Source organism: Crassostrea angulata, chromosome 7, assembly GCF_025612915.1.
Source record: "Crassostrea angulata isolate pt1a10 chromosome 7, ASM2561291v2, whole genome shotgun sequence".
Classification (NCBI taxonomy): domain Eukaryota; kingdom Metazoa; phylum Mollusca; class Bivalvia; order Ostreida; family Ostreidae; genus Magallana; species Magallana angulata.
The window spans coordinates 20,715,089-20,742,678 of NC_069117.1; the positions used below are offsets into that span (position 1 = coordinate 20,715,089).

The following is a 27,590-nucleotide window of genomic DNA, read 5'->3' on the forward strand; positions in this document are numbered from 1 at the left end:
CTGTTTTAAACTAAAAAGAAATTAATTAAAGACTTAACTGAAGATTTAGTTTTTTATTCGTTTCCTAATAAAATTGATTAAAATATTTAAAGTTGTGATATTCATGCTAAAAAAATTACCTTGATTATTCGTTGAATCGGTATAGGAAACGAAAAGTATTTTGACGTCATTTCCGTTATACGTCACGTTAGTTTTCCCATCAGATATGTTCTTCAAAATGTTAACTACATCAACTAATGTCGTTGGCGAATTTTCAATAAATATATCGTGATCAATGATCAGCGGATCGAGTCTGTATATAAAATAAAAAAACAAATTGTAATTATGATACCTGTATTAATATAATCGATATTATTCAAACCAGTGGATATTTTTTATTATAGAGTTCTTAATATGTTTCATCAAATAAATTCCAATTGCTGAATCCAAGCATTTTCTTATATGATTTTAAAATTGTTAAAATTGTCAGAATCCGAGAGCTTCTCTGGGCTTTGTGTTATATCCGGAATGTTTACATGCTCGGTTCTATATGTTGTTTATGTCATGCGCATTAATACATAATAATAAAGTAGTTCCAAGATGGCAGCCTCTGTTGTGATCCATGTGTTATAGTGCTAGGGCGAATATGTAACATATTGGCGACGAGGATAAACTCCGGTAACCTCAAATTATTCCAAATTGTCTGTTTCTAACCCGTCCCATTATATTTTGGATCTGTGGTAATGGCGGCGTTTGGTTTAATTGGAAAGATTGACCCATTTGACGAGACTATCGAACCGTGGGAATCTTACGTCGAACGATTTGAGCAGTACTTCACGGTGAATGAGATAGATCCTGGAAAAAAGGTACCGTCTTTATTATGTCTCATCGGTGGACGATTATATTCTCTCCTGCGGGACTTGACTTTTCCTGATAAACCAGCTGAGAAGACTTATCAGGACTTGGTGACATTACTCAACAGCCATTTGTCCCCTAAGCCCATCAAAACAGCAGAACGCTTCCGTTTCGATAAAAGAGACCAGAAGGAAGGAGAAACAATAACGGAGTATGTAGCTCAGTTAAAGAAACTCTCGATTTATTGTGATTTTAATGCTTCGCTAAATGAAAAGTTGAGGGATAGAGTGGTATGTGGTATAAGACACCCTCACATTCAAAAGCGCTTGCTGTCAGAGAAAGACTTGACATTTGAAAAAGCTATGGAGATCAGTGTGGCAATGGAGGCGGCAGCTAAGGATGCAACAGAATTAGTACAGGCTAGGAATCGGACAGATACAGGAGCCGTGAACAGACTGCATGTGAAGAATAGACGTTCCAGAGGAAACGACAGGAAAAATGAAGTACAGTGTTATCGGTGTGGTGAGAAAGGACATATAGCGAAAGACTGTCGGTCAGGAGGAGCACGGTGTTATCGTTGTAATGGAAGTGGCCACGTAGCAAAGGACTGTAAATTCAGGAATGCAGAGTGCCACAACTGTCATAATACGGGACACATAAAGAAAGCGTGTAAAACTTCAAAACCTCAAATGCCTACGTCTGGAAAACATGAAAGAAGAAAACCTGTTCATTATGTTGAAAATGACCCTCAGGATGTGAGTGATGACAACTATATAGCTAGTTTAGAACTAAACAATTTAACAAGTGCGGACATCATATGGATCCATCTGAAAATAAATGGAATGAGGATGAAAATGGAATTGGACACTGGGTCAGCTATTTCGGTCATGGCGGAGGAAGAATTCAGGAGGAAGTTCAGAGATCTGAAGTTAAAAACTGCAGACATCACTCTACGCACGTACTCGGGAGAACACATCAAGCCAGTGGGTTATATGGACGTGGAAGTGGAATACGGTGGCACTAAACAGACATTGCCATTATACACAGTTGAAAAGGGAGGACCAGCTCTTCTTGGCAGGGATTGGCTGAGAAAAATTCAACTTGACTGGAGATTGATTAAGGACACGCATGCCATTAGCACTGTGAAGCCTACCAGCGTAAGTGAAATTATAGACAAATATAAAGATGTCTTCGTTGATGAAGTTGGAACTGTGAAGGGCATTACAGCAAAACTGACACTCAGAGAAAACAAACCAAAATATGTCAAGGCCAGGACTGTTCCTTTTTCCTTACGAACAAAGGTGGAAGAAGAACTCCGAGATTAGAAGCGGAAGGAACTCTGACCAAAGTACAGCATAGTGATTGGGCAACTCCAATTGTGCCTGTTCTAAAGAAGAATGGAAGCATCAGAATATGTGGCGATTTTAAGGTTACGCTTAACCCACTACTCAATGTTGATCAGTATCCATTACCTAAAATTGATGACATCTTCGCCAACCTAAATGGTGGAACGCATTTCTCCAAGATCGATTTGAAGCAAGCATACTTGCAACTTCCAGTGGATGAATCGTGCAAGGAGCTACTTACCATTAGCACACATAAGGGATTATATCGTTATAATCGCATGGCCTTTGGCATAGCGTCAGCGCCTGCTATTTGGCAGAGGACCATTGAGCAAGTATTACAAGGAGTCCCTGGAACTCAGTGTATGTTAGACGACATGGATATAACCGGCAAGTAATGAAGAACATCTCAAGAATTTGGACATGGTACTGAAGCGATTGAGCCAATATGGACTGAGAGCAAATCTAGAGAAGTGCGAATTCTTCAAGGAAAGCATTACCTTTTGTGGACATGTGATTGATAGAAATGGTCTACACAAGACACCAGAGAAGATTGATGCCATAGTTAAAGCACCTTCCCCATGTAATGTCTCTCAACTAAGATCGTTCTTAGGTTTAGTGAACTATTATGGTAAATTCTTACCTGACCTGGCAACAGTACTTTGACCGTTGCATAACTTGTTGCGAAAAGACAGCCATTGGAATTGGACAGAATCCTGTGAAGAATCATTCAACAAGGTGAAGGACTTAGTAGCATCAGATCTGGTACTTACACATTATAGCCCTGACTTGCCTATTTCCCTGGCATGTGATGCATCACCTTATGGACTCGGTGCAGTTATTTCTCATGAGCTACCTGATGGAACAGAGAGACCAATCGCATTCGCCTCTCGCACATTAGCCCCAGCGGAGAAAAACTATTCTCAGATTGATAAAGAAGCCTTGGGAATCATATGGGGGATCAAGAAATTCCATTCGTACTTGTTTGGTAGGAAATTCAAGTTGATCACCGATCATCAGCCCTTAATACACATTTTCAGTCCTCAGAGAGGAGTCCCGGTTACAGCATCTTCAAGATTACAGCGCTATTCTCTCTTCTTGTCTGCTTATGACTACGAAATTGGATTCCGTAAAACTTTTAAGCATGCGAATGCAGATTCCATGTCACGCTTACCACTGAAAAGCACAGAGTCTGATGTAACCATATATATGGTGGACGCTTTTTATCTTGGACAGATTGAAACTCTACCAGTTTCTAGCAAAAACATTCAAAACGAAACTCGTAAAGACGTAGTTCTAGGTCGTGTCATGTCGTGCATTAACAGTGATTGGACTTCTACTGACAAAGATGGAGAGTTAGCACCATACTACTCACGACGAAGTGAACTATCTATTCATCATGGCTGTATCATGTGGGGAGTAAGAGTCATTATACCTACCAAACTCCGCAACTTGGTGATTTCACAGATACATGAAGGACATCTAGGAGTGGTCAAAATGAAAACACTTGCTAGGAGTTTCTGTTGGTGGCCAGGAATTGACCAGGACATTGAAACTATCGCCAAAAGATGTAATGGATGTCAACAAAACCAGAATTCGCCTAAGGGAGCACCATTGAATGCTTGGGAGTGGCCAACCAAGCCATGGGAGCGAATTCACATAGATTTTGCAGGACCGTTTTTAGGATATATGTTTCTTATAATGGTGGATTCAAATTCAAAGTGGCCAGAGGTGGTGAAAATGAGCACAACCACATCAACCCGTACTATTGATGTTCTGAGAACCGTTTTCTCCAGAAATGGACTTCCAGTAACAATTGTGAGTGACAATGGCCCACAATTTACCTCAAGAGAATTTGAAGAGTTCTTGAATGCTAACGGCATAAAGCACATCAAGACATCACCGTACCACCCATCTAGTAATGGACTTGCAGAGCGTTTTGTCCAAACTTTCAAGCAAGCCATGAAATGCAGTAAGAATGATGCAGGGAGCATTGAAAGAAAACTGGCAAATTTCTTGTTGGCGTATAGAAATACTGCACATGCAACAACAAATGAAACACCAGCAAAGCTCATGATGGGGAGGGAGTTGAGAACGAAAATGGATCTTTTGAGGCCAAACACAGAGTTACATGTCAAGCAGAAGCAAGAAGAAATGTGTTTACAGAGAACTACACAGAACAGAGAATTTGAACCAGGACAGTCGGTAATGATGCGTGATTATCGTGGGAAGGATAAATGGATTCCGGGAATGATTGCTCAAAGAACTGGACCTGTTTCCTATCGTGTGCAAGTGGACCCTTCAACACAGTGGAGGAGGCATGCAAATCAGATTGTAACATCACAGATTCCAATCATGTTACCAGATGTCGAGATACCTGAGCCGAGTGTTTCAAGTTCAGTTTCAATGGACAATTGGGCAGAGAAGTTAAAGACGCCGAACAGCAGATCTTTACCGTCGGTTTTATCGGACAGTGCGAGGAGATCAACTCCGTTGGTTAAACCTACTATTGCGAAAAACATGGAGTCTAGTCTGTCTACACCGCTGAAATCAACAGCACCCATCCAGTCAGAGAGACGTTACCCGTTACGTACCCGTCAACCAAAAATCCTGGAAGATTATATATACTCCAAGTAACTCTGCGAAACCCCAACCAATTTGTTATCTAGTTTAAGTTTTCAGTTGTACTGTGTTTTGGGGCATAATAATCCCCTGTGCAACCTACAGGAACCAAGAGGTTTCATTGCAATTAATCCTAGTCAAGAATGTTTGTATTTTGTATGTATCTTTATTTACATGCTAAGGTCGTAATGCATGTGTATTATAGTAAACCTTTGTTTATATATATAAAAAGGAAAATTCTTGAGAACTTGCTATGCAATAACAATAAACACAGACAACCAACAATATCTGACAGTTAGCATAAGTAATATTGTATAATGAAACATGTATGTACATCATTCTTAAGGAGGGAGAAGATGTTATATCCGGAATGTTTACATGCTCGGTTCTATATGTTGTTTATGTCATGCGCATTAATACATAATAATAAAGTAGTTCCAAGATGGCAGCCTCTGTTGTGATCCATGTGTTATAGTGCTAGGGCGAATATGTAACACTTTGCACCCTTAGCCCCCATTAGGGCTTTGCCTTTGACCTATTGGGGGCCTCAGGGTGATCCCAGACCCCCTGGCACTTTGAGCATGTACTTCATTTTATGCCTAACTATGCCAATATAAGATAATATATGATCGTACAAAGATGATTATATTAATGAAAGCAATCAAAGTCAATTTATAAAAATGTTAGTACCTGACAGACTTCACCTGAAGTTTTCTAAAGTTACCCCCAAGCTGTCTTTGGTACAGGCTAAAGAGCTGACAATAACAAATTTAAAAGAAATTAACAAAACGATTCGATATCATAAATACGTAAATTCCAGAAGCATGATAGCGTGCACCCACCTGTAGAATTATGTACTTACGGTTTTATTAGAATCACCAACAACATAAGCGTACTCCTCAGTATTTTTTTCATATACGTTTAAAGAAATTTGAAACATCATCTTTCTCTGAGTCACTTTTTTTGTTAGGTGTTTTGTTGATGTACCAGATGATTTTGCTTGAGAGAGTGTTGTTGTACTAAATGCAGTTGTTGATGGTCGTGTTGTTGGACTCGATGCAGTTGTTGGTGTTTGTGTCATTTGACTCGATTCAGCTTTTGGTGACTGTTTTGTTGTATGTGATACTGTTTTTAGGGATTGTATTGTTGTACTGGATGTTGTTGTTGGTTGTGTTGTTGTACTAGATGCAGTTGTTGGCAGTTGCATTGTTGCACTAGGTAATGTCGTTGTTGATTGTGTTATTGTACTAGATAATGTAGTTGGAGATAGTATTGTTGAACTAGATAATGATAATGTTTTTGGTGATTGTGTTGTTGTACTAATTGTTGTTTGTGGTTGTAATGAAGTACTACTGGATGATGTTGATGATACAGATGAAGATGTTATCGTTCCTGTCGTGATACTACTCGGTGATTGGTTTGTTGATGTGCTTAAGGTGTTCGATTTGCTGACTTCATTTGGCATTAAAGTGACAGTTGGGATTGGTGCCGTTGAACCGGTGGTAGATAGTCTTGTTTTCATCGTTGCTTCATTTGCTGTGTACAGAGTCAACGAAGATTCCTTTATCGCCGTTGTATTTTGAAGTGTGTCTGTTGTCATCCTTTTTGATGTTGCCGTTGTTGTTGTTAATATAGAGGATTTACTTGATTTGTATGTTGTTATGCCAATATTGACAATTGTCTTTAATACAGTTGATGTTTCTAGCAGCTCTGAAGTGGTTCCTGTTGTAGATGATAATGAAGCTGATCGTGAAGTTGTTTTTATTTGAGAAGTAGATTTTTTTGTTGCACAAGTTTGACAACAACTATATGCGGTATACCGATACAAAAAGCAATAAGTTCTTCTACAACTTTTTCGACGATCTCCATATTCACAACCTTAAAACAAAACAAAAAACAGGAAAATATGAAGACGTGCTAACAAAAAAATATAAACGTACATGTACCACGCCTACCTAAAATGTTGTCTTAGTAAAATATTTTTTTTGTATATAAGTACCGTAGACAATATACAGAATTTGTAATGAAAGGTGAATGATTTGTACTCACAAAGAGAGATGGACGTAACTCTGAAGTTTTTTCCAACATTTGTTTTATAATTGGTACAGGTATATTAAAGTTATATGCTTATAATTCAATATATGGCAAAATGTGCATCATTAAAATTACTCTTTTCTTTCTAGTAAATTGTTAACAATAAAAAACTAGAACTGTCCTTATGACACTAATGCTCCAGCAAGGCTAATTTCAAATATAACATATAATATAATATATAACTGAATCATAACGGGTTTGTGACACATAATTGAAAAATATTCTAGAACTGTAAAAAATGTTTTTAATTAACTTTAAAAAACTAAAATTTTCAGAACTTCACTTTAAAAAACCCTCCCTTTGCAGTTAATGAAAACAGCCATGCAAAGTTTTTCTGCGGATACAACCTTGAATTTATTTCTAATCTTAGTCTTGACAGATGCAATACAAGTAAGTTGTTTCAAAATGTCCATTACTTTCTCCCATGGTACAATGCAACTCCATGTCTCAGAAAATTGATCCCATGGGACTTGATGAGCTTGCATTTTGATAACTTGGATAAGCTTGCAAAACATTACTAGTATCATAGTTTGCATACTTTGATTATTTAAATGTAAAAAAAAAAAGAATTCAATGTTACAAACATTCAATTTTAAAAATTGCCAAAACATTACAATCATATCAATGATTTTGAATTTCAATTACAAAGAGTCAATATAAATTATAGATTTAAACAGCTTCTAAGTATCATTATTTATACAAAACGATAAATTTCTTTATTAATAATGATACGATTTATTTCCTTATAATGATAGAAACCTTTGGTTAATATGAAACAGCATTAAAATTACCCACAAACTACTGCCCTTTTTCAAGATAACCAGTTTTCCCTCAACACATGCTCCATCTAAACCATGGCTCAGATAATACCCCCTCCCCCTTGGGGCACACTTGTCATTGATGTTCTTATTGGCTCCTCTAAGAATTCATCATTGATAAACAAACATTGTTTGTAAGAATACGTACAAAACATATATTTATTCATGAAATGAATGTATTTATATTAAAATATTTCAGAGCGTTTGCTATTAATTAATTTATAAATTCTGTAAGGATTACCCCCCTTTCTTTTTAAAATCAGTGTTAAATATATAGAATAATAAAAATAAAAACTATAATAAAAATCATAAAATCTTTTCTGATCTTAATAAAAATTGCAGGATCAGTGCACAATCTCGGACGGTGTTTAACATATGTACAATTTTTCTGACTGTTCCATACAGTAGTAAAAAAAATTCTTCAGTGTGACAAAATTGGGTGTATTTTTATGCCCCCTAAACTTCGTTTGCAGGAATATAAACTTCGAATTAGAATCAATTCAATGTTCAAATATTTTACCCAACATTATTATATTACACTATTTCATAAAATGGTGTAAATTCCTCCGAGCTGTGGGTGCTTTAATCCTCACATCCCTTGTGAAAATAAGTTAATTAATAAAATTGAACATGAATAAAATCATTAATCATTTAATGATTAACTTTACTTTGCAAAATATTAAACCAGATTAAGAAAAATTCGGTGGATTTTTAAAATAAACGAAATGAAGTGTTCACAGTAGTACAAGGTTCTCCCCACAGCTTTATAAATAAAATGATGGAAGTTCACTAGATACTTGCCTAAAAAGCCTGTATGGACAGATGAACAAGTATCACAACATCGACGTCTAATATCTCCAATGTAACACAAATGGGGGGAATTTTGAACAGTGTAATAACCACCTTTACATGTCATGATTTTGAATTCATATCGAAAAGTGCCAGGGTCATCACCAAACATGCATTCTTCTAAAAGATAAAAAAAATATTAAATACACGTATCAGTGATTTTACTTATTATGTTCATCAGAGTTACGATGATTTTTTACTTTAATTTTTTTTATTTTGGCTAGAAACAATATCTCATCTAGCAGCTGCAACATACGTAAATAGTAACCGCAAAATACACATCTGAAGGCCGCCATTAAAGCTTACATGTCATGTACATCAACACATTATTGTCTACGCCCAAAGAGGAAAAGAAAAAGAGGTATACAACTAATCCATGTATCAAGGGTTATGAACAAACGAAATAAGACATTTACATTACATTCAGGAAAATGGTTCCAAACTTCAACAAACAGCATTCAAAAAATAAACACAAAAGGCCAATGTACCATGTTGCCCACCTGAACAACAGTTATATTATATCTCTTTTGAAACATTTAGATATGAAACTCTCATTAAACAGTATAAAACTCGTAAAATTTCACCTTCATGTATATTTCAAGATTTGATAATACATTAACATAAAAACAAAATATAAAAATATAATTGAAAGACCTGCTTTTTCTAACATCATATGTTCAGAGATAAAAGAGACCAATCTTATTATCCTAGGCTTCAACATCAAATAAAACAAAAAGGGGAAATACATGATAATAAAATACCTACTTTTGAATAAAGACACATGTGTCCTGAGGTTGTAAGATACAACCATCAACAAAGGTTAATATTCATAGGCCAAATAATTTCATAGTTTTGACTATGAATAATTATAAAGTACCAAAAGACGGCCACTTGACCTTGATATGAGGATATGAATGAGAATATAAAGATATAACAGTCAATGCAAAGTGTTATTACAAAATGTAGCACAGTTCTTTTTAGGAACACATTTAAGCACATTATTTCCCTATTTTCTATTATGAACTATTTGAGCTACATGTACTCTTGGTCCAAAGTATTGCCATTGGGGTCTTGGTTTCGAAAAAATAAATAACATGTAGAATATATACTTTATAAAGATGCTTGCATAGTACAATCAAAAATTGAAGTTATGTAGTTTTTAAGACAATTTTTAAACACATTCCTTAGTGTATATGTATATATATATATATATATATATATATATATATATATATATATGTGTGTGTGTGTGTGTGTGTGTGTGTGTGTGTGTGTGTGTGTATTGAACGGACAACGGACAACATCTTACATGAAGAAATTAAATGTGAAATATGAACCAATAGTTACCGTTTTTTGTTGGAGCAGAATCAGAAAAGGTACATACTCCTGACAAACACCACTACAAGGAAGGAGATTTATTTAAAGATAGAGTTATAACTATTACTATCCCAAGATATTGTTTCCATCACATTTGGATGATTTTCATAAAAAAAAATTCAGTGGATGAACGTAGTTTAAGCACAAAGGTATTTATGATTATCGAAATATCAAGCAAACAGTGGTGGAAACAGAAACTTTGGACAGAGTATAGTCATAGATTAAGGCTCTTTAATCACACCTTTTCAACGTAAAGACTGCAAATTATTGATAGCTGTTTCATTAGTGATAATATATTAGCCCATCAGTTATCATTTTATCCTTTAAAAAAATAAGAACTACCATCATGCATCTCAATTTACAATTTACAATTGTATGTTCAATGGAAACCTTTGTAATGTCAAGTTTGTGAAATTTATGATTAAGGTTACAATGGTCTAAACATATGTTTGCAAATCACAATGCCGTGGATTTGAACTTACCTTTTTATTTCCACATGAAAGACCATCTCCCCCAAGATAACCCACACATTTTCCTTCTTTTGTATTGTAGCAATACAATATTGTGCATACATCATTTAAGTCGTTTTTGCTGTAGAAATGCTAGAACACAATAGAAAAAAACTCAGAACACTTCTTTAGCACCGACAATATGTGAATTGCATCCAGCTTTTATAGTCATCTACATTTGAACATAATGCTATCTTTTTCTGATAACAGTTTTGTTATAAGTCCCCTACCGGTGAACCGGAAGGGGGAGGGGGGACTATAGTCTTTATCGCTGTCTTTTCGTTTGCCAGTAAATATTCTGTTTCAAGTTTGTTCATCAGATTTTTTTCTCTATGATTTGGAGAAGAATTGAATTGAAATTTCTAGTATTGCTTTATATTAAAACGGTACAATTTATTTTGAAATATAACAAGGCTCCTGCCGTAAATTCTTTCTTTTTTTCCTTTTTTTTTTTTTTTTTTTTTTTTTTTTTACAAATAATGAATATCACACAAACGGAACCAAAACATTCCACATTACAAATGATTGAAGAATATGTGCCATCTACATGAAAAGTCAACCCAACTACTACTACCTAGAAAAAAAGAAAAAATAGGTGGCACCGCCCTTACTAAATAAGATCTTGAAAGTCAAACATATCTCCTAGACAGAAATCAAAGGAACCAAGGGACACTATTCCTTACCAGTTAAAATCCACTCTCAAAGAGTAAGTCAACAACCTCACATTGAAATAGAACAATAATCAGATCAATAACACTATGTCAGGGACAATCAAGAAACCGATCAAATCTCAGCAGAGAACAATTAAGCAGAACAACTAACTACTCAACAATATCTGGGAAACAGACATTTTAAAAATCACAGTCAGGAACAAACTTGACAGCATCAAACCAAGCAACCGTGACAACGCCGTGTTCAGCAACAGTGACAGTGGATTCTGCAACCACCTGCTCAGGCACCATGACACCTCACTCCGCAACAACAATGGCAACAAGCCTCATTAACAGCACATGGGAATTAGAAAGGGTGGTATAAGTCATGTTCTCCAAGATAATCTTGCTCTTCATACAACCACATTGTTGAAAATGAAACATATGGAGCCATTTTGAAGATGTATGTCGAGGTACACGTTTAAACCCAAACTGTTCAGACACAACAACTTGACATCACTAACAGCGGAGACGCAAATCTATCCTTAACAAGTACTTAAACTGCAAGTTCTTTACTAACAGTTAGAACAAAGCATAAACAAATTAAGTCTAAAAGCATACACAATAGTATGCAAAGCACATCAGCAGTTCGTCAACCAGAAACACCCAACCCCAAAGCTAACAAATCTAGCTCTACAGAATCAGTTAAAATGACCATTCCTGTAATGAAAAAAAATTTAAAGGGGCCAAGAATATCCATGTTTAACAGTATAAAAGTGTTGGCTGGTATGGCTTATGAAAGATTAGGGTTGGTTTCTTTTTTCTTCATACGTTGAATCGCATATAATCTGTCACATTTTGGTACAGTTTAGCAAGAATTATCTTATTTGAATTGCATCACTGTGTTTTACAAGTATATAACCATACCATAACTGACCAATTTTAAGAAAAAATCCCAACATTGTCTTCTATTGTAAATGTTACATAAACTGATCTCACATTCAGTTTGCTTTCAGATAAAAAAATAATTAAAATGTGAAAAAAATTGAAACTAGATGCTGTCATTAGACAGTAATACCCGCACCAAGTGTTTATTATGCCCCCTCCCCGTGGCGGTTGCCGGTTTCAGATTTGCTTCTGTGTACCTACATGTACATCATCGTGTGCACAGATTTAGAGAAGGGGTGGGAGTGAGGGGTCCAGACCCCCCATGAAAATTTGTAAAATTACCAAAAATACACCTTGGACCCCAATGCTCTTACAGACATGTAAACGCTCTAAGCCATTGCGCTTCAATGTTAGGTCACATTATTTGGGGGGTAAATATTTAATTAATATTTAATATACTTTATTGTTTATCTCAATAGGAAGTATACATCACAATATGCAGGTGTCCTGTACCACCTTAAAGCTGTTATTTACCTTATAAAATAGTGCAAGTGGATTTGAGGAATAGGTCATAAAAATACATGCATGTTACAAATAACTGATCTTGTCTGAGGTTACGTACACAACACAGGTCTGCAGGTCTCATTAGCGGGTACTAGTTTTACCCAGCTCTTCGATTGTATAAATACATGTCATTACATACATGTCTGTGTTTTCCATATGCAGAAAAGGATAAGTTAAGATCAGCTAAAGGAATTCATTATTGTGTTTTAATTGGATTATCATTATGATGTTGACCAATATAGGTAAGCATAATACATACAGTAGCAGTAGCACAATATAATGAGATGCCAGCATACATAAGTTCTACTTTCACTTTCTAAATATGATCTCCCTTTGACAGCATACTGTATCATCATCTTTTAATATTTAAATAAGCTTATCATCGTTACCTATCCTATCGCATTTGTAAAGTTTCTGTCATTTTAGTTGCAAAAGTTATTTTTTTCATTTGTCAGACTTGCACTATTGAGTTGACCCCATATTGACCCTGTATAAACAACTTCTTATTAAATTTGTGTATTACATGTAAGTAAGTGTAGACACTTATCATTTTTATATGAGTTATAATAGGAAGGAAGGAGTATTTCTTTCTTAATGTATTATAATGCATCAAATACAATGTATGTCATGACCTTATGGGACTGTTCTGACCCCACGGAAAATTGAATTAAGCAATTTCCAAAATGTTAATGTGCATCAGGAGAGAAAAAGCAATCAACCAATGGTTTGAAATTTGCTACTGTACACATGTAAGAATGTATTAAGAAGACTGAATCTTTAGAACCAGGTTAGCTGGGGGGGGGGGGTGAATGTGGGGTATAAACATTTATAATTTGAATCATTATATATAACAGTTTATATTTGAGGGGGTTCCAAGTTCCAAGTAATATATCTGACAATTTTTTAATGTAATTTAAAATAAAACTAAGCCATACTAAAGTCATGAATAGTATAGAACAAAACACAAACTAATACATGTATATATACATAGGAAGTATTGCAAAACATAGATGATTGATCTATGTCTGGGTTCTTAAATTGAATCATATATCATGTACATATTATATTATTGTTTCTTTGTTCAAGGCATTTCAGATGGTATGTAGGTCATGATCCCAAGTGCTCCTCCTGAAATTATCAAATATCATAAAAACCATTGAGATCCCCACCTTAATCCAAAGATATTATTCCTCCTTAGGTCATGGCGCATCAGATCATTATGGCATGTGAGTCATGACCCTAAGGGGTCACCCTGACCCCCTTTGAATCAGAAATTGTCAATTATCTTTAAATTATTGATGTTTGATGATCCTATCTCTATTTAACCTTTATCATTAAGTCTCCCGAATGAAATTTGGAGACTTATTGTTTTTGTACAGTTCTTAATACATGTATTATTATTCTTCGTCTTCTTCTTTTTCTTCTTTCCCGCTCTGAACTTGTTTCTCAGAGATGGCTGAACAGAATAGTACAAAACTCTAGGATATGATAGGCCTGCATATCTAGTTGTGCACCCTGGTTTGATTTTTCTCATTTCGGGTTAGACAACCACTTTTCGGGGGGGGGGGGTGTCAAAGGGTGTGGGGTCTAACATTGAACCTTGTAGGAAGAATCGTAGACTCTATTGTAAATGGTAATTTGAAGACGGACAAAGATAATAATATAGGGTTTTCATAATCATATATTGACTGTTACTGGCAATATATAGGGTTTATTAGATCTGACCCCTGGGGTCATCCCCATCCCCCAGGAATTTGAAATTACCATATATCTCAGAAACTGTTATAATCATGACCCCTAAACCATATATATTCATGTTTTTGATGTCAAGGAGCATCAAATGTTATGTGGGTGGTCCTGACCCCCTAAAACAGCAAGTCCCTTAATATCTTCAAAACAGTTGAGATCCCCACCCTTAAACCATATATATTCTTGTTCCTTGTGTCAAGGGGCATCAAACGGTATGTAGGTTATGGGCCCCGGGGGTGGTCATGACCCCCTCGAACAGGAAGTGCACGAATATCTCAAAAACGGTTGAGATCCCCACCCCTTAAAAATATATATTCTTGATCCTTAAAGGGCATCAAAAGGTATGTAAGTAATGGGCCTCAGGGTTAAATTTAATTTTTCAAAACTGTAATGCACATCTCTGGAACAGTTCCTATCATATCCCAAGATATGATGTGTCTATCCATTAAATCATAAATGGAGTGTTAGGATCTATGTTTTTTTGAAGTGATAAATGTCAATTTTCTGCTACTTTTTGACTCCCTGGATGAAATTTAAATTTTTTAAACCTTACTGCACATCTATAGAACAGTCCCTATCATATCCCAAGATATGATGTGTCTATCCATTAAATCATAAGAGGAGCTCTTGGATCTATGTTTTTTTTTAAGTGATAAACGTTAAGTGATTGACTCCCTGGATGATATTTAAATTTTTAAAACCTTATTGCACATCTATAGGACAGCCCCGATTATATCCCAAGAGATGACGTAGCTACTCCAAAAGTTGTAAGAGGAGTTCTGGGAACCATACTATTTTTTGCAAAAAAACGTCATTTTTTGTTGCCCACTGATCCCCTTAATAAAAAAAAAATTCTGGAACCCGATCACACCTCAATATGACACCCCCAATCATATTCTAGAAGATCATTTGGCTACTGCCAAAAAAAAAATGACGTTTTTGAAACCAGTTTTTTTGTAAAAAAAAAAAACAAAAAACAAAACGTCATTTTTCAGCCATTAAATGACCCCCAGACAAAATTGAAAATTCCGAAACATTATTGCGCATCTATAGGATACCCTAAAACATATCCCAAAAGATGATTTGTCTACTGTTGAAAATGTAGGAGGAGTTCGAGGAAGAAGGTTTTTTGTGAAAAAACGTTTTTTGACCCCCAGGACTATCAGAGAATTTTTGAAACCTTTTTACAAAACAACATGATACCCCAAATCAAACTCCAAGAGTTCAGTTTGCTGGTTTATAAGATGTAAGAGCAGTTTGAGAAAGTAAAACGTGACAGACGGACGGACGGACGGACGGGCGGAACAGAGTAACAACAATATACCCGAACTTTCTTTAAAAGGGTATAACAACAAGCCCAATCCCTTGTATTCTATGACTCTCCAAAGAGGAAAATCTAGAGCAAGTCTCTCTATGTCATCAGATGTGTTGTGTACTTGCTTAGAAACTTAGGGCAAGTTCGATCATAAACTACGCTCGCCGTAGTATGACATCGAGCTTACCTTACCCAAGTCTTACGAAAATGAAACAGCGGTTCAACCAGCGGATAGACTCTTGTCAAGATAGTTTCAAGATGGTGGAAAAAGCGAGACCTCCAAATTTTGCTTCTGTAAATCAGCATAGCATACTGTTTGTTAAATTTTAGCATACACTCATAGGATTTAATGCGTTAAATTGAAGATGCATTGACAATTGTAAACTGAGTGTGAACGTTTAATAAAGAAAATGTATTTTAAAGTTTAAAAGATGTTATTTTGTTTTCCCCTCGCGCAACTTGTTGCGAAGGGGATACAGCATCGATCGCTGCTGTGCCTGTGTGTATGTATGTGTGTCCATTGCAACAATGCATTTTCCCACACAATATTTTCATTTCGCGAGGGGATGCTCCGCTTTGTGATGCTCTTGTTTCTTTATCTTTCTCAACAGACAGGTAGGAACCAAACATTCTTCTTGATAACAGACTGCACTTTTATCATTCTTAATAAATGTTACTGTTTGATAATCAAATTTGGCATTATTTGTTTTTCGTATGTTTTGGTATTTTCTAATCTCAATGGATTTCTTATTGACACAGTTTTTTTTAATCATCTGTTCAAAATATGGTCCAGTTCTGTTATTGTGTTTCTTTATATAAAGAAACAATTCATTTTATTGTTTAAATTACAAGTACAATTTTTTCAAAGTTTTTATTTATATTGGTAGAATATTTGTTTCTTTTGATTCGTTGACATAGTTGACTCTCTCTCTCTCTCTCTCTCTCTCTCTCTCTCTCTCTCTCTCTCTCTCTCTCTCTCTCAAATATAGGCTCTGGGATCAGTGTGCGCTTTAATTTCTGTCGATCCTCAATGTTTCTCCAAAGTGGAGACTTTTGTCAGCTTTTTACACAAGCCGAAGAAATTGACGGTAAATGTTTAATCAACACTTTCAAGATTTGAATTTTGAAAGAAAATGTTGAACTTCAAAAAGTTATAAGAATCGTACTCTGCAAAAGCTTGATCCTTCTCCAACGATGTGTCGACAATGTTCGTCTACGTCATATACAGTTCCTGGCAATATGTTGATTTCAGGAACCAGTGCTGTTGGGTCAAAGTCGTCTCGGAGATTAGCCATACAGTTTTGGCCTTGACTGCAACAGTAAAATATTAAGGAATGTAAGTATTAACCAAACTTCAACAAAAAGATCCTTAACAATTGTTTATATATGGGATCAAACCCTGAACCTTCTTGTGAGGCCGAAACATTGTCCTGGAGCCAAAGTCTTAACAATTATATAGAATCATCTGGCTGATTAGTTTCTGAGAAGAAGATTTTTAAAGATTTACTCTAAATATTCCTATGTAAAACTTCGACCCCCCATTGTGGCCCCACCCCTTCCCCCGGGGGTCATGATTTTAACAACTTTGAATCTAAACTACCTGAGGATGCTTCAACACAAGTCTCAGCTTTCTTTACTGATTTCTTTCTGATGAGAGGATTTTTAAAGATTTACTTTATATATTTCGATGTAAAACTTCGACACCCCTCCCCCAGTGTGGCCCCACCCTACCCCTGGGGTCATGATTTTCACAACTTTGAATCTCCACTACCTGAGGATGCTTCCACACAAGTTTTAGCTTTCCTGGTTTTATGGTTCGTGAGAAGAAGATTTTTGAAAATGTCTCGAAAATTTTCCTTAATTCCTAATTATCTCCCGTTGTAAAAAGGCGTGGTTTTTAATTTTCACAACTTTGAATTCCCTTAGGCTAAGGATACTTTGTGCTAAGTTTGGTTGAAATTGGCGCAGTGATTCTTGAGAAGATGTTGAAAATGTGAAAAGTTTACAGACAGACTGACAGACAGACAGACGGACGACAAACAAAATGTGATCAGAATAGCTCACTGGAGCCTTCAGCTCAGGTGAGCCAATAAAAAACAAGAAGGTCGTTTGGTGTCGTTAGCCTGAAGTCGTTACGAGAAACTCTTATAGCATACCGTACTTTTTACATCAAATTGTTTTCCCTCTACATTTTATGTAAATCGATTTATTTGGCTGAAAACTACGCGATCCAGTGAAATCTGAGTAAGAATATTCGAATTCTTTAAACTTTTTAAAACTGCTTTTATATAATGTTTAGCATAATAAGATGTCAAAAACATTTTAAGTGGTAATGATAGATAATTGTAAAATTGTTCATTGGTGTCTTCTTTATACTTCTGGTATTGATTTTGCGTGGGTTATTTCTTCATCATTCTGAACTAAAACTACATCTAGAGCACGAACTCAACGGACTTTCACGCACCTTCAGACTTCCAAGTAGTTCTAGCTACCATTTCAATCATGTATTAAAATGTACTTTTGTTCACATCTGTTAACTTTCAGACTTTTTAAAAAATGAAGGTTCTTTGAGGCAAAATAGTTGAATGATACTGGATCTTTATACATTTCATATCAGGACCAGGTAAGACTTTCCAAAAATTTAACATTAATAACTTTTCTGCATAAAATTTAAACAAGCCAAGCGGTCTTGGAATCAATAAGGATTGTAGATGCGATTTGTTTTTATATGTAACTAAACAGCATTTTTCATTGATTGAAGTAACTCTATTCTATAAAAGAGTAAATTATACGGGCAATAGTTTATGAAAAATTGAATTTCCTTGAAGAATAATTAATAAGAGAAGCATTTGCTTTTTAAAAGTAAAACAATTGAATCAACCTAGTTACATTTACCGATTGCAATCGATTTTTTCATTACGTAATACACAATGTATACCCAGCTTTTTGTGTACTTACTCATCCAAACTAGTGATCAGATCTCGAAAATACTGAATGGAACATGTTGAGAAATTCCAAGGATTGAGTTGTCCTTTTTCCACGCTAGTATACCATGACATTATGTAATGGTCATCGCTGCTACATTGGTTGTTGTAGCCATCATGAGATGCATTCAGGCTAAAACAGAAATTATAAATCTTAAATGAGGTGTTTATATGAAAATCTAAGACATCAATTTAAAAAAATATGAAAACCATTCATATCATCTAAACTGAACTGTCGGTGATCATGTTTTAATACACATGTCTAGACAATTTCAAGAACTATAAATTATTTTAATATACCTATGTCCCAGCTCATGAGCGGCTACTTCCAGAATAGTGAAACTGAAACTGTCCTCTACAATGGAAACACTTTTAGGAGTACACATGGTTCCTAAATACGCACGACCAATAACGCTGGTGTAGAATTCACTGGCCAAGTTATAACTGCATGTCACAAAAAAACCCAACTCAATTAACATTCACATTAGAAGACATATACATCATGTCTATAAAATATTGAGCATAAGTAATAATAAATTGTGGCCAACTTTGACATATGCCCATCATATATATTTTAATCATGAAACAATGTCTGTTTGTAATACACTTTCAAAGTTATGGAGTTATAGACATGCGGAAAATACAACACTTATTAAGATATCTAAGTTTAACATTGTATCTCTTGTAAGCAATCTGCATGTAGTTGTTTTGAAAATACAAAGCTTATAAGTATCGATATAACTCAGTTATAAGCACTGGAAGTCTGCCAATGAATCTCACTTGATCGATTGCATATTTTAACATATAGGTTGTTTAATTATACCCCCTTTCTTATTTGAATACGTCTTTTCTTAACTGTTACCTTCAAAGTCATTGGTCTTCAGTATTTAATTTTAAAAAATCCATAAATTTTGACCTTAGGGATGTCCTTTATGACTTTCATGTTATACAGTACCGAGAAAACATCATGGCGTGGTCGAACCCTGGAAGTCCTGTCTGCTGTTGTAGCCATTCTTTCGTATGGTTGAGGACAGCAGAAGAATCCACTTGGTTTGGGATCACAGATGTCACTTTGTGGTCTTCGGTAAAAGGGGATTTTGTCTCACTCTGTGGCATGTGTAGATTTATTTAAATTTCAGTACAGATAACAACGAGTGAAAAATTAAAGGAGCTAGTATACAATTTAAGATGTATTTTCATTTAATTTATTAATTTTAAAAATAATTTAATCGTAAGAAAAATTAGAAGTTCCAACGTTTCTACATTGTATCCTGTAGCTAAAATCGATGTAATTTATGTGAAAATAAATGTCGTACTATTTTCTTAATTAAGAAATCATTTGTATAATTTACAATGCACATAACAAACAAATACTTATGCTTCATCATGAACTAAAGGAAAAAATAATTACTTACATCTGCAATAAAAATACCAGAAAATACCACTGAGATAGTAAACCCACTTGAGTTCGGAGGGATGTTTTTAAAACGAACGTCCATCTAAAACGAACAAAAATCTATTTAACACAACGTGTTTTATGTATGTGCTTGTATATATCAAATTAGCGACGAAAGAAACTTTAACAATTTACCCCATTGATCACAAAGGCATAATACTGTCTGATGACGCTGCGAGTGGTCCGAGGCCTGTCTGACCCTTTTTTTACGGTTACTTTGTGATACCAACTACCAAATACATTTAAAATTTTAAACATAAATTACACATGAACTATTGATCAAATAAGGTATCATTTTCTTTACATCAGTAAGAAATACAGTGTTGGACACACGTTTTTATTTTGCCCATACAAATTTATTTAAAACTCAAAACTTTAGTTAAGTTGCATCCTGAGGTTTTAAGAGACATTTATTTTCATACTTTTTATTGGGTTTCTTTTTGCTTTGGTGGTAAATCAAAGGGATTAAAACATAACTAAAACGAAATTTTCACCTTATGTTTTGAATTACACGTAAAACAAATTGTCATTAAATAGATCCCTTCCCTCTAACTCTTCTTTTTTAATAAAAGAGGGGTTTTAGTTAATATTCATTTATTACACCAGCAACAATCCAATACGCGGATTTGTATTTTCGAGTTTTAATGAAAAGGTTTTGAAGAATTCGATTATAAAGAGGATTTGTTTTCCTTTTAATCCTTATTAAGTGTTCCAAGCCTCTCATTTTGGAACCGTTATTGAAAATAATAGTTTAAAGAAATTTTCAGATACTATGCATACTATAATAAATTGGATCAATGTTGTTCTTATTTAAAAAAAAAATAACAAACAAATATTTCGATGCAAATCTTTTCAACTCGTATGTTGACCCATTATTAGTCTGAGGTTTTGTTTATGACCTGTATACTTACTAACTGTAGATGGAGTAGTCTATGATAAACAGAGTCTCAATTTTAAGGTCTGCTACATTTCGCTTAAAACGTCCATTCTCTTTCCTAGTGATTGGTTCGTAGTCATCAACTATGTCCCCGTCTTACGATAAAATATGTAAATAGTTAAATTTAAAATTTTCATTTTATATCACATTCGGGATTTAATTTCATGAAAGAAACCTACTAAGTACCTATAATATCAAAGTTCTGGATTTCGGAGAAATTTGATCGCCATACTCTAAAGGTGGAATTTACCAGTAAATCTGTGCATTCTCTTTGATTTGGTTCCAGAAAATATTCATCGTTTTCCATGAAAAAGTTGCCAAACTAGAAAATTTCACATTGGTCATCCAAATATCCAAATACGATTTAATGTAACAAACGCACAAAATTAACCAGAACAGACCGTCTTATTGGAAAGTGATTCCTACCAGGCAATAGGATGACTGGGATGTTTGTACGAATACTGCTGCTCCATTGGATACGTCTTGGTAGAAAAAGGCTTTCTAAAATTTATTTTACAAATTTTTAGGATTTTTATCAATAACATAATTTGTAAAGCACTTTTATTCATAAGTTCTTTTTTTTTTCTTGATGTTGTTTTCAACTTATTGTGAAACAAAATTTTGACATTTTTATAAGATAATTTGGCATCTCTCTCAAAAATTATTTCGACATTAAAATTTTAATTTCAATTTTTACCTCTGGTATATTTATATATTCTGAATTTTGAGGGAGAATAAAAAGGGCATTTTTGCTTGAAAATAAAAAATTACAGCACAAAGCTTAAATTTTTGTCAGCTTAGACATAAAATGAATACTGTATCGAATAAAACGTACCAAGGTGAGAGGGACACATTTTTTTGATAAATACAAATAATTCTAAATTTTAAGTTTTGATGCTTCTGTTTAAATCTAAGGATATCTATAATATTATTTTTATACAAGGGAACAATTCGAATAAATGTATACTAAAATTGTAATGAAAAATTAAGAAAATTAAAGTTTATTTAAAGAGGAATATCATATAGACCCATTTTATGAAATGTTAGTGTTCTGGGCCATTTTATCCACCTATTGTATAAAATCAAACATTACAGAGCCGAGATAAGGCAACACCTTTATAAGATCACCCTTATCATATTATATGAAGGTTGTTGTAGGTTGAATCATATTATACGATACAGTATTATATCATAAAATATTTATCATATGACTGAATATCATACAAATTGGATGATCATATTCATGTATTATATTCCTACACTCCCATCCATCATGCAAATTTGAGTGAGGTAGGACAAATTTTCCTAGCATCCTTGATAATGGAAATCAGCCTCTGTATTTAAAACTAGCCTTGTGCTTCACCCAAATAAAAGGTACATGAACCATAAAAGTTGCATTAACCTCCTCTAGCATCCGAAACCTATGGTTCAGTTTCAGCATCAACTCTGTGGAGTGCATCAGTTACAAGATGCTTCATATAGCAAAATTTGGTAACGATAAAACTACATTGTGGCAAAAGATAATTAAGATGCAGCCATCAAAGGTCACCTGTTCCAAAAACTAAAACAACTCCAAAAACTTAAATTCCTCCAGCATTCGAAACGTTTTGCTCAAATTCAGCATTCAATTTATCAGCACGTCAAGTTCATTAGTATCATAAGTCGCACCATTCATGAAAGTTTGGTGAAAATAAGACCTGTTAATATAGTAACTTAGATGTGGCTATCAAATTGCATCTGCTTCAAAACCTTTAACCTGCTCCAAAAACCTTAACCTCCTCCAGTATCAGAAATCCATGGCCCAGATTCAGCATGCAAGTCTTTAAAGTCCATTAGTAGGTCCAGATGCACAACCAATGCAAGTTTGGTGAATGTATGACAGTCAATAACTTATATATAGTATTTGCTCAAAAAAAATTAACTAGCTTCAAACGCCTACGCCGATACCTGGGATATAACATAATCTCCCTCTGCAAAGACTATATCAAAACAGTGCCAACATTACACACCATGGAATCATATAAATCCATTGGGCAATGATTTAGTATTCTCATCATTTCGAAGTTTCATGTCGATGTTAAAAGGTAAAATCGCAAATTTGTAGTGGGCATAATAAAAAAAAGAATGTGTTTTATATTTTATTAGGGATTTTCAATGCTAGTACCCATGTGAGGGTATCACCGAAATTTACAAAAGTTTGGCACGGCGACTGCTAATGATTCTATAGTCATCATAAAAAAGGAGATTTTCTGATTAGTGATTGTCATATAATCTATTGAAATTCATTCAGTAGGCGGCCCCAACGTCATTATGTAATGCATGATTGTATTAGAAAGCAAGGTTAAGCAGAATAAACAGTACGTGATCATCCTTTATATCCTCTTTAATGATGCCATCTTCGTTTGCTGTGTACACGGGGACTTCTGGTGTGAGATCATCGTTTCTGCTCAGGCGCAAATTCACGGGATGTTGTTTAACTGAAAACGAGGCTTCCAAATTCTGAGCAGGAATAATGGTATCATCAGCAGACCTTCGAAATCTACTTCCGTCATCCCAAACCATAATTTTGACCTCATCTATAAATTTAAAAAAAGATACGTTCGTACTAGATACATGAATGGTATTAAAATTGGCCCTATAGACCACCAGGAACCAACGTATGTAATAGTTAAGTTAAATTGACTTTTTCTTAAACTTTACTTTCTGATATTTAGTTTAAGGTGATATCAAATAATTTGGGTTTTTTTTCTTTTGTAGATCAAACTGCCTGTGAACATCAGAAGGAAACGAACGGATAAAGGAAAAAGCTGGTTCATATGTCATTAGCTGGTATTTTAGTTTGTATATTATAATTTCTTTGTAAAGTTTGGCATATCAAATGAGCAATGTATTACAATGATGGTTTAATTCTGTATGAGTATCATAAATATTAATAAGATTATTTTTTTAAAAAAAATCTTTTCTTTCCTTTGGCAAACATTCTATTGATAAAAAGATGTTAAAAAATAAGTTTTGTATCCAAAACATAATTATAGTGCATTGCGATCTCGTTTGTTTACTGTCATTTTATTTTAAAATATTTACTTTAATCATATCTATGTGTATATATGTATATATATATGTTGGTGTAAATTATTGAATGGTAGGTTAGGTTGTTTTAAGTACATAATAAAATGCAATTTGGCTGATATTTGATTTTTAGCAACACTTCATTAAGAACATAATTTGGAAATATTCAACTGTGTTCGAGTAATTCTAGACCGTCCGAAAGCAAGGATTTTGGGAGTTGACTATGAAGCGAGGAAATATGAGGAGACTACGATATCGAGGGCTGAAGGCGTTGGAAAAATTGCAACTATAAGTGGTAATTTTTCTGAAAACTACACGCAGCCATACACATGTATTTTTACTTTTTATTTCTGGAGAGGGGATTATTGTGTAAATTTTTTTTATTGAAGCTTCAGTGAGAGAGAGGGGTTTTTTTTCAAAATAAATTATATTCATGCAATTATGTCTCCTTTTAAGTGTAAAAAGAACAGTATTTCGGTGGATATAAACAGTTTTGAATTCACAAACAATTAAATTACGCTTTCTATACTTTGTATTGGTATCATTCTTTTAAGTGGGTTGGGTTTCATTTTTATCAGTTGCATCTCTGCAAATTATATTCAACTAACAATAAAAATGTAGTTTCAACATGTCTTCAAGAACGAAGTGTAAAGAATGAATTTCAAAAGAGGTGTAAGGTTAACCACTCCATTATTGTTTGAACAGGAAGTGTTCTGTCTGAAAATGGAATCTAGTTAAATGGAGTTTTTAAAACTTACAATATGTAAGTTAAAAAAATTTTTAAATGATATCTTCAAAGAATTTGTCACAAAAATTTCAATAATTTAGGAAATGAACCTCGATAATAAAAATGCAAAACATTATTTCAACACTTTTTGTTCTCATAAGGTTGGTATTAGAAAAAAGTACAATGTATAAAAAGTTATCATGGCGGCAATGAAATGTACATTACATTCATTGCAATGCTCAATTACAATACGCTTTATATTCACGGTACAGATTTTATTGACATGCATGAAATTTAAAAGTAGTTAAAAGATATATTTGTATTCACAGGAACTGGTGTTTGCGATAAAAAAATCTTCAATTGTTTCATTTTTAAAACTCAGTGCTTATAACATTATAGAGTTGGGTAGTGCTCCATATTTTTTCATTGAATGATTTAAAAGAACCAATAAAATAGAGGAAATGTAGACTACTATACATTAGAAATATCATATTTTAACACAATATCTAAGCATTTCAAGAAAACATACAAGTCCGTTTACTCATGGAAAAATTGACTTCTTCAAGTGCATATACTGCTCGAAGTCATAAACTGCAATATTGAATGTACACTGTATATATTTTTATGGATTAGATCAAGGAAATAACTGTAATGAAAATTGAAGAATAAAAACATTTCGCAATTTGATAAAAGAAGAAAAAAAGCAGTGTTCACCTTTTTTTGGTTATTGATATTGCCAATCTGAACCTTCAATCGTTCAACGTGTTATAAAGCATAAAACTTTAAAATTGCATTTAATGATTAAACTAAATTGAATATCATATTTAATCATTTTGACATCATCCTAGTATTTGACAAATGAATGTTCTTTGTAATTGTTCGAAAATTAATGTTCAGTAAGTAAATGTAAACTGCATTCACTTGGAAGGATATTTTAAATAATTCATTTAAAATATTTATCTTACTAATTTACAGCAAAACATTCAGTCCCAAGAAATCTTACCGTAAGGATTTCCTTCAAATTCAAATGGAATGGGGAGCTGAATCGCATATACACAGCAGTAAGCAACCTGCAGACAGATTAATAAACGAAGGTTGTACACCGTCATATCCTAGCATTTAATTTTTAGTCCTTGAAAATCAGCAACTTTGGGTAATATATTTTGTTTTACGTATGTAAATGAGACGTATTTTGACAAGGAAGCTGTTATGTGATTTTTGGAATTCCATTTGAATAGAACAGTTTTTCCATGAAAAGGTATTGGTGCAATTTGATTGGTTATTTTTAATAGGTTTTTGGATAGATACAATTTTGCCGATATCCCGCGTATATACACTCTTGTACGTAGAGGATCAAAATGAAAAATTGTATCTACTTTCAATTGTGGTCACTCTTTAGGTATTGTGATGCGTTTCAGAAATGAAATACTTTTCATAATTGCTTGTTTTTACATCGGTAGACTCAAAATTGGCTATGAAAAGGCAAAATTACATACATGTAGGTATTTGTTTCCTTTGACCTTTGATTTATGTAGTTCTTAGATTTGCTATTAAAAACTAATGTTAAAAACGTCCATTGACCTTTGAGTTACAATGAGTGTATAAAGTTCGGAAAAAAATATTTTAAACTAATGTCATTAATTTCCTTTGTTATTCAATTTACAAATGTTCTTAACAACATCGATCCTGGAGTCCATGATTTGACGTTCATTTTCTGTCAAGGTCTTGAGAACACATGTCGACTGCATACATATGACTTTCATTTCAGAAAACCAAGAACATATACAGTTAAGCTGATTAAAATGAGCACAATTCATATTTAAATTACAATAGTTCACTGTTAATAAGCGAAAGGAATTTGCTTAGCTGGAAAACATTCAGGATCCTATCACTTCAAGAACGACGTCCAAATCAAAGCAGACTATGAGTACAGGTTGACGATAAAAAACATATTAAATGGCACAGGTAAAATAAGTCTATTCTGGTTAAAATCATTACCCTATACACAACCTCAACTCAAGAAATTGGTATTTTGCAGCACATATTTTATGTTATTGGCTAATTTTGTGCTGTGTCTTTTAATTAGTAACTGTCTCAAATGAAAAGCACTTCAAATGGGCAGAAAGACAATCGTAAATCCGTAAGAATGTCGGTGTCTTGATTGTTCTTTTAGCAGGATGAATCCAGTTTTAATTTACTGATCAAGTCTTTTTCGACATTCTTTTAAATATCTGGCAATCTGTATGGGAAGTTATTTTAAAATTTAGCTCTTGTATAATGGGCAGGTTTTTACCATTGCAACCTAGAACAGTCTGAAGGACTTGGGCGAAATTCAACCGAACGGGAAGCAATATACAGCAAAAGACCGTATATCTTACTTGTAAGATAAACGCATGAGTTTCATGGCCATGGTGTTTTAGGGTGTGTCATGTCGGGAGTGTTTGAATTAGAGTCATCTGAGGCACCTAGCCAATTTTACACAACATTTAAAAGAAGAATTTATCATAATTTTTTTTTATTAAATCTTTGCAATTTACACACGTGATCCTCTAATGAAATTCAATTATTGACGTAGTGGGTTCAAGACTCGCAACTCTGCTAAAGATGGATAAATTATAGAATCATTGAAAAACACTCGTTATAACGGTATTTCATTTTAGCCATGTTAACTTTGCATGTAGTATACAACCTATTTATTTCTTTAAAGGACGTTGATAACTGTCTGTTTAAGATCCAAGTCTTAGTTAAGCGTGAAGTTCATATTGTAAAAGCATGAATGTTATGCAGTCCATTTAATAATACATT

The 27,590-nt window shown here is 34.0% G+C and overlaps 1 protein-coding gene across 3 annotated transcripts in view; it reads right to left on the reverse strand.

Moving 5' to 3' along the window:
- Positions 1-27,590, reverse strand: part of LOC128193001 (uncharacterized) — a 30,280-nt gene that overhangs the window by 989 nt on the left and 1,701 nt on the right. The window contains exons 2-18 of one of the 3 annotated variants that reach the window (XM_052866155.1): positions 25,789-25,855; positions 23,351-23,565; positions 21,416-21,490; positions 21,176-21,311; positions 20,964-21,084; positions 20,188-20,281; positions 20,012-20,095; positions 19,552-19,703; positions 18,897-19,040; positions 18,571-18,729; positions 16,779-16,923; positions 10,420-10,539; positions 9,908-9,959; positions 8,513-8,680; positions 5,662-6,677; positions 5,490-5,554; positions 120-292 (exon numbers count right to left, since the gene is read on the reverse strand). In XM_052866155.1, coding sequence (XP_052722115.1) covers positions 120-292; positions 5,490-5,554; positions 5,662-6,677; positions 8,513-8,680; positions 9,908-9,959; positions 10,420-10,539; positions 16,779-16,923; positions 18,571-18,729; positions 18,897-19,040; positions 19,552-19,703; positions 20,012-20,095; positions 20,188-20,281; positions 20,964-21,084; positions 21,176-21,311; positions 21,416-21,490; positions 23,351-23,565; positions 25,789-25,855 — 2,986 coding nt within the window. The remainder of the gene's footprint in view (positions 1-119; positions 293-5,489; positions 5,555-5,661; positions 6,678-8,512; positions 8,681-9,907; positions 9,960-10,419; positions 10,540-16,778; positions 16,924-18,570; positions 18,730-18,896; positions 19,041-19,551; positions 19,704-20,011; positions 20,096-20,187; positions 20,282-20,963; positions 21,085-21,175; positions 21,312-21,415; positions 21,491-23,350; positions 23,566-25,788; positions 25,856-27,590) is intronic. The other 2 variants (XR_008244583.1, XM_052866156.1) reach the window with 2 other exon arrangements.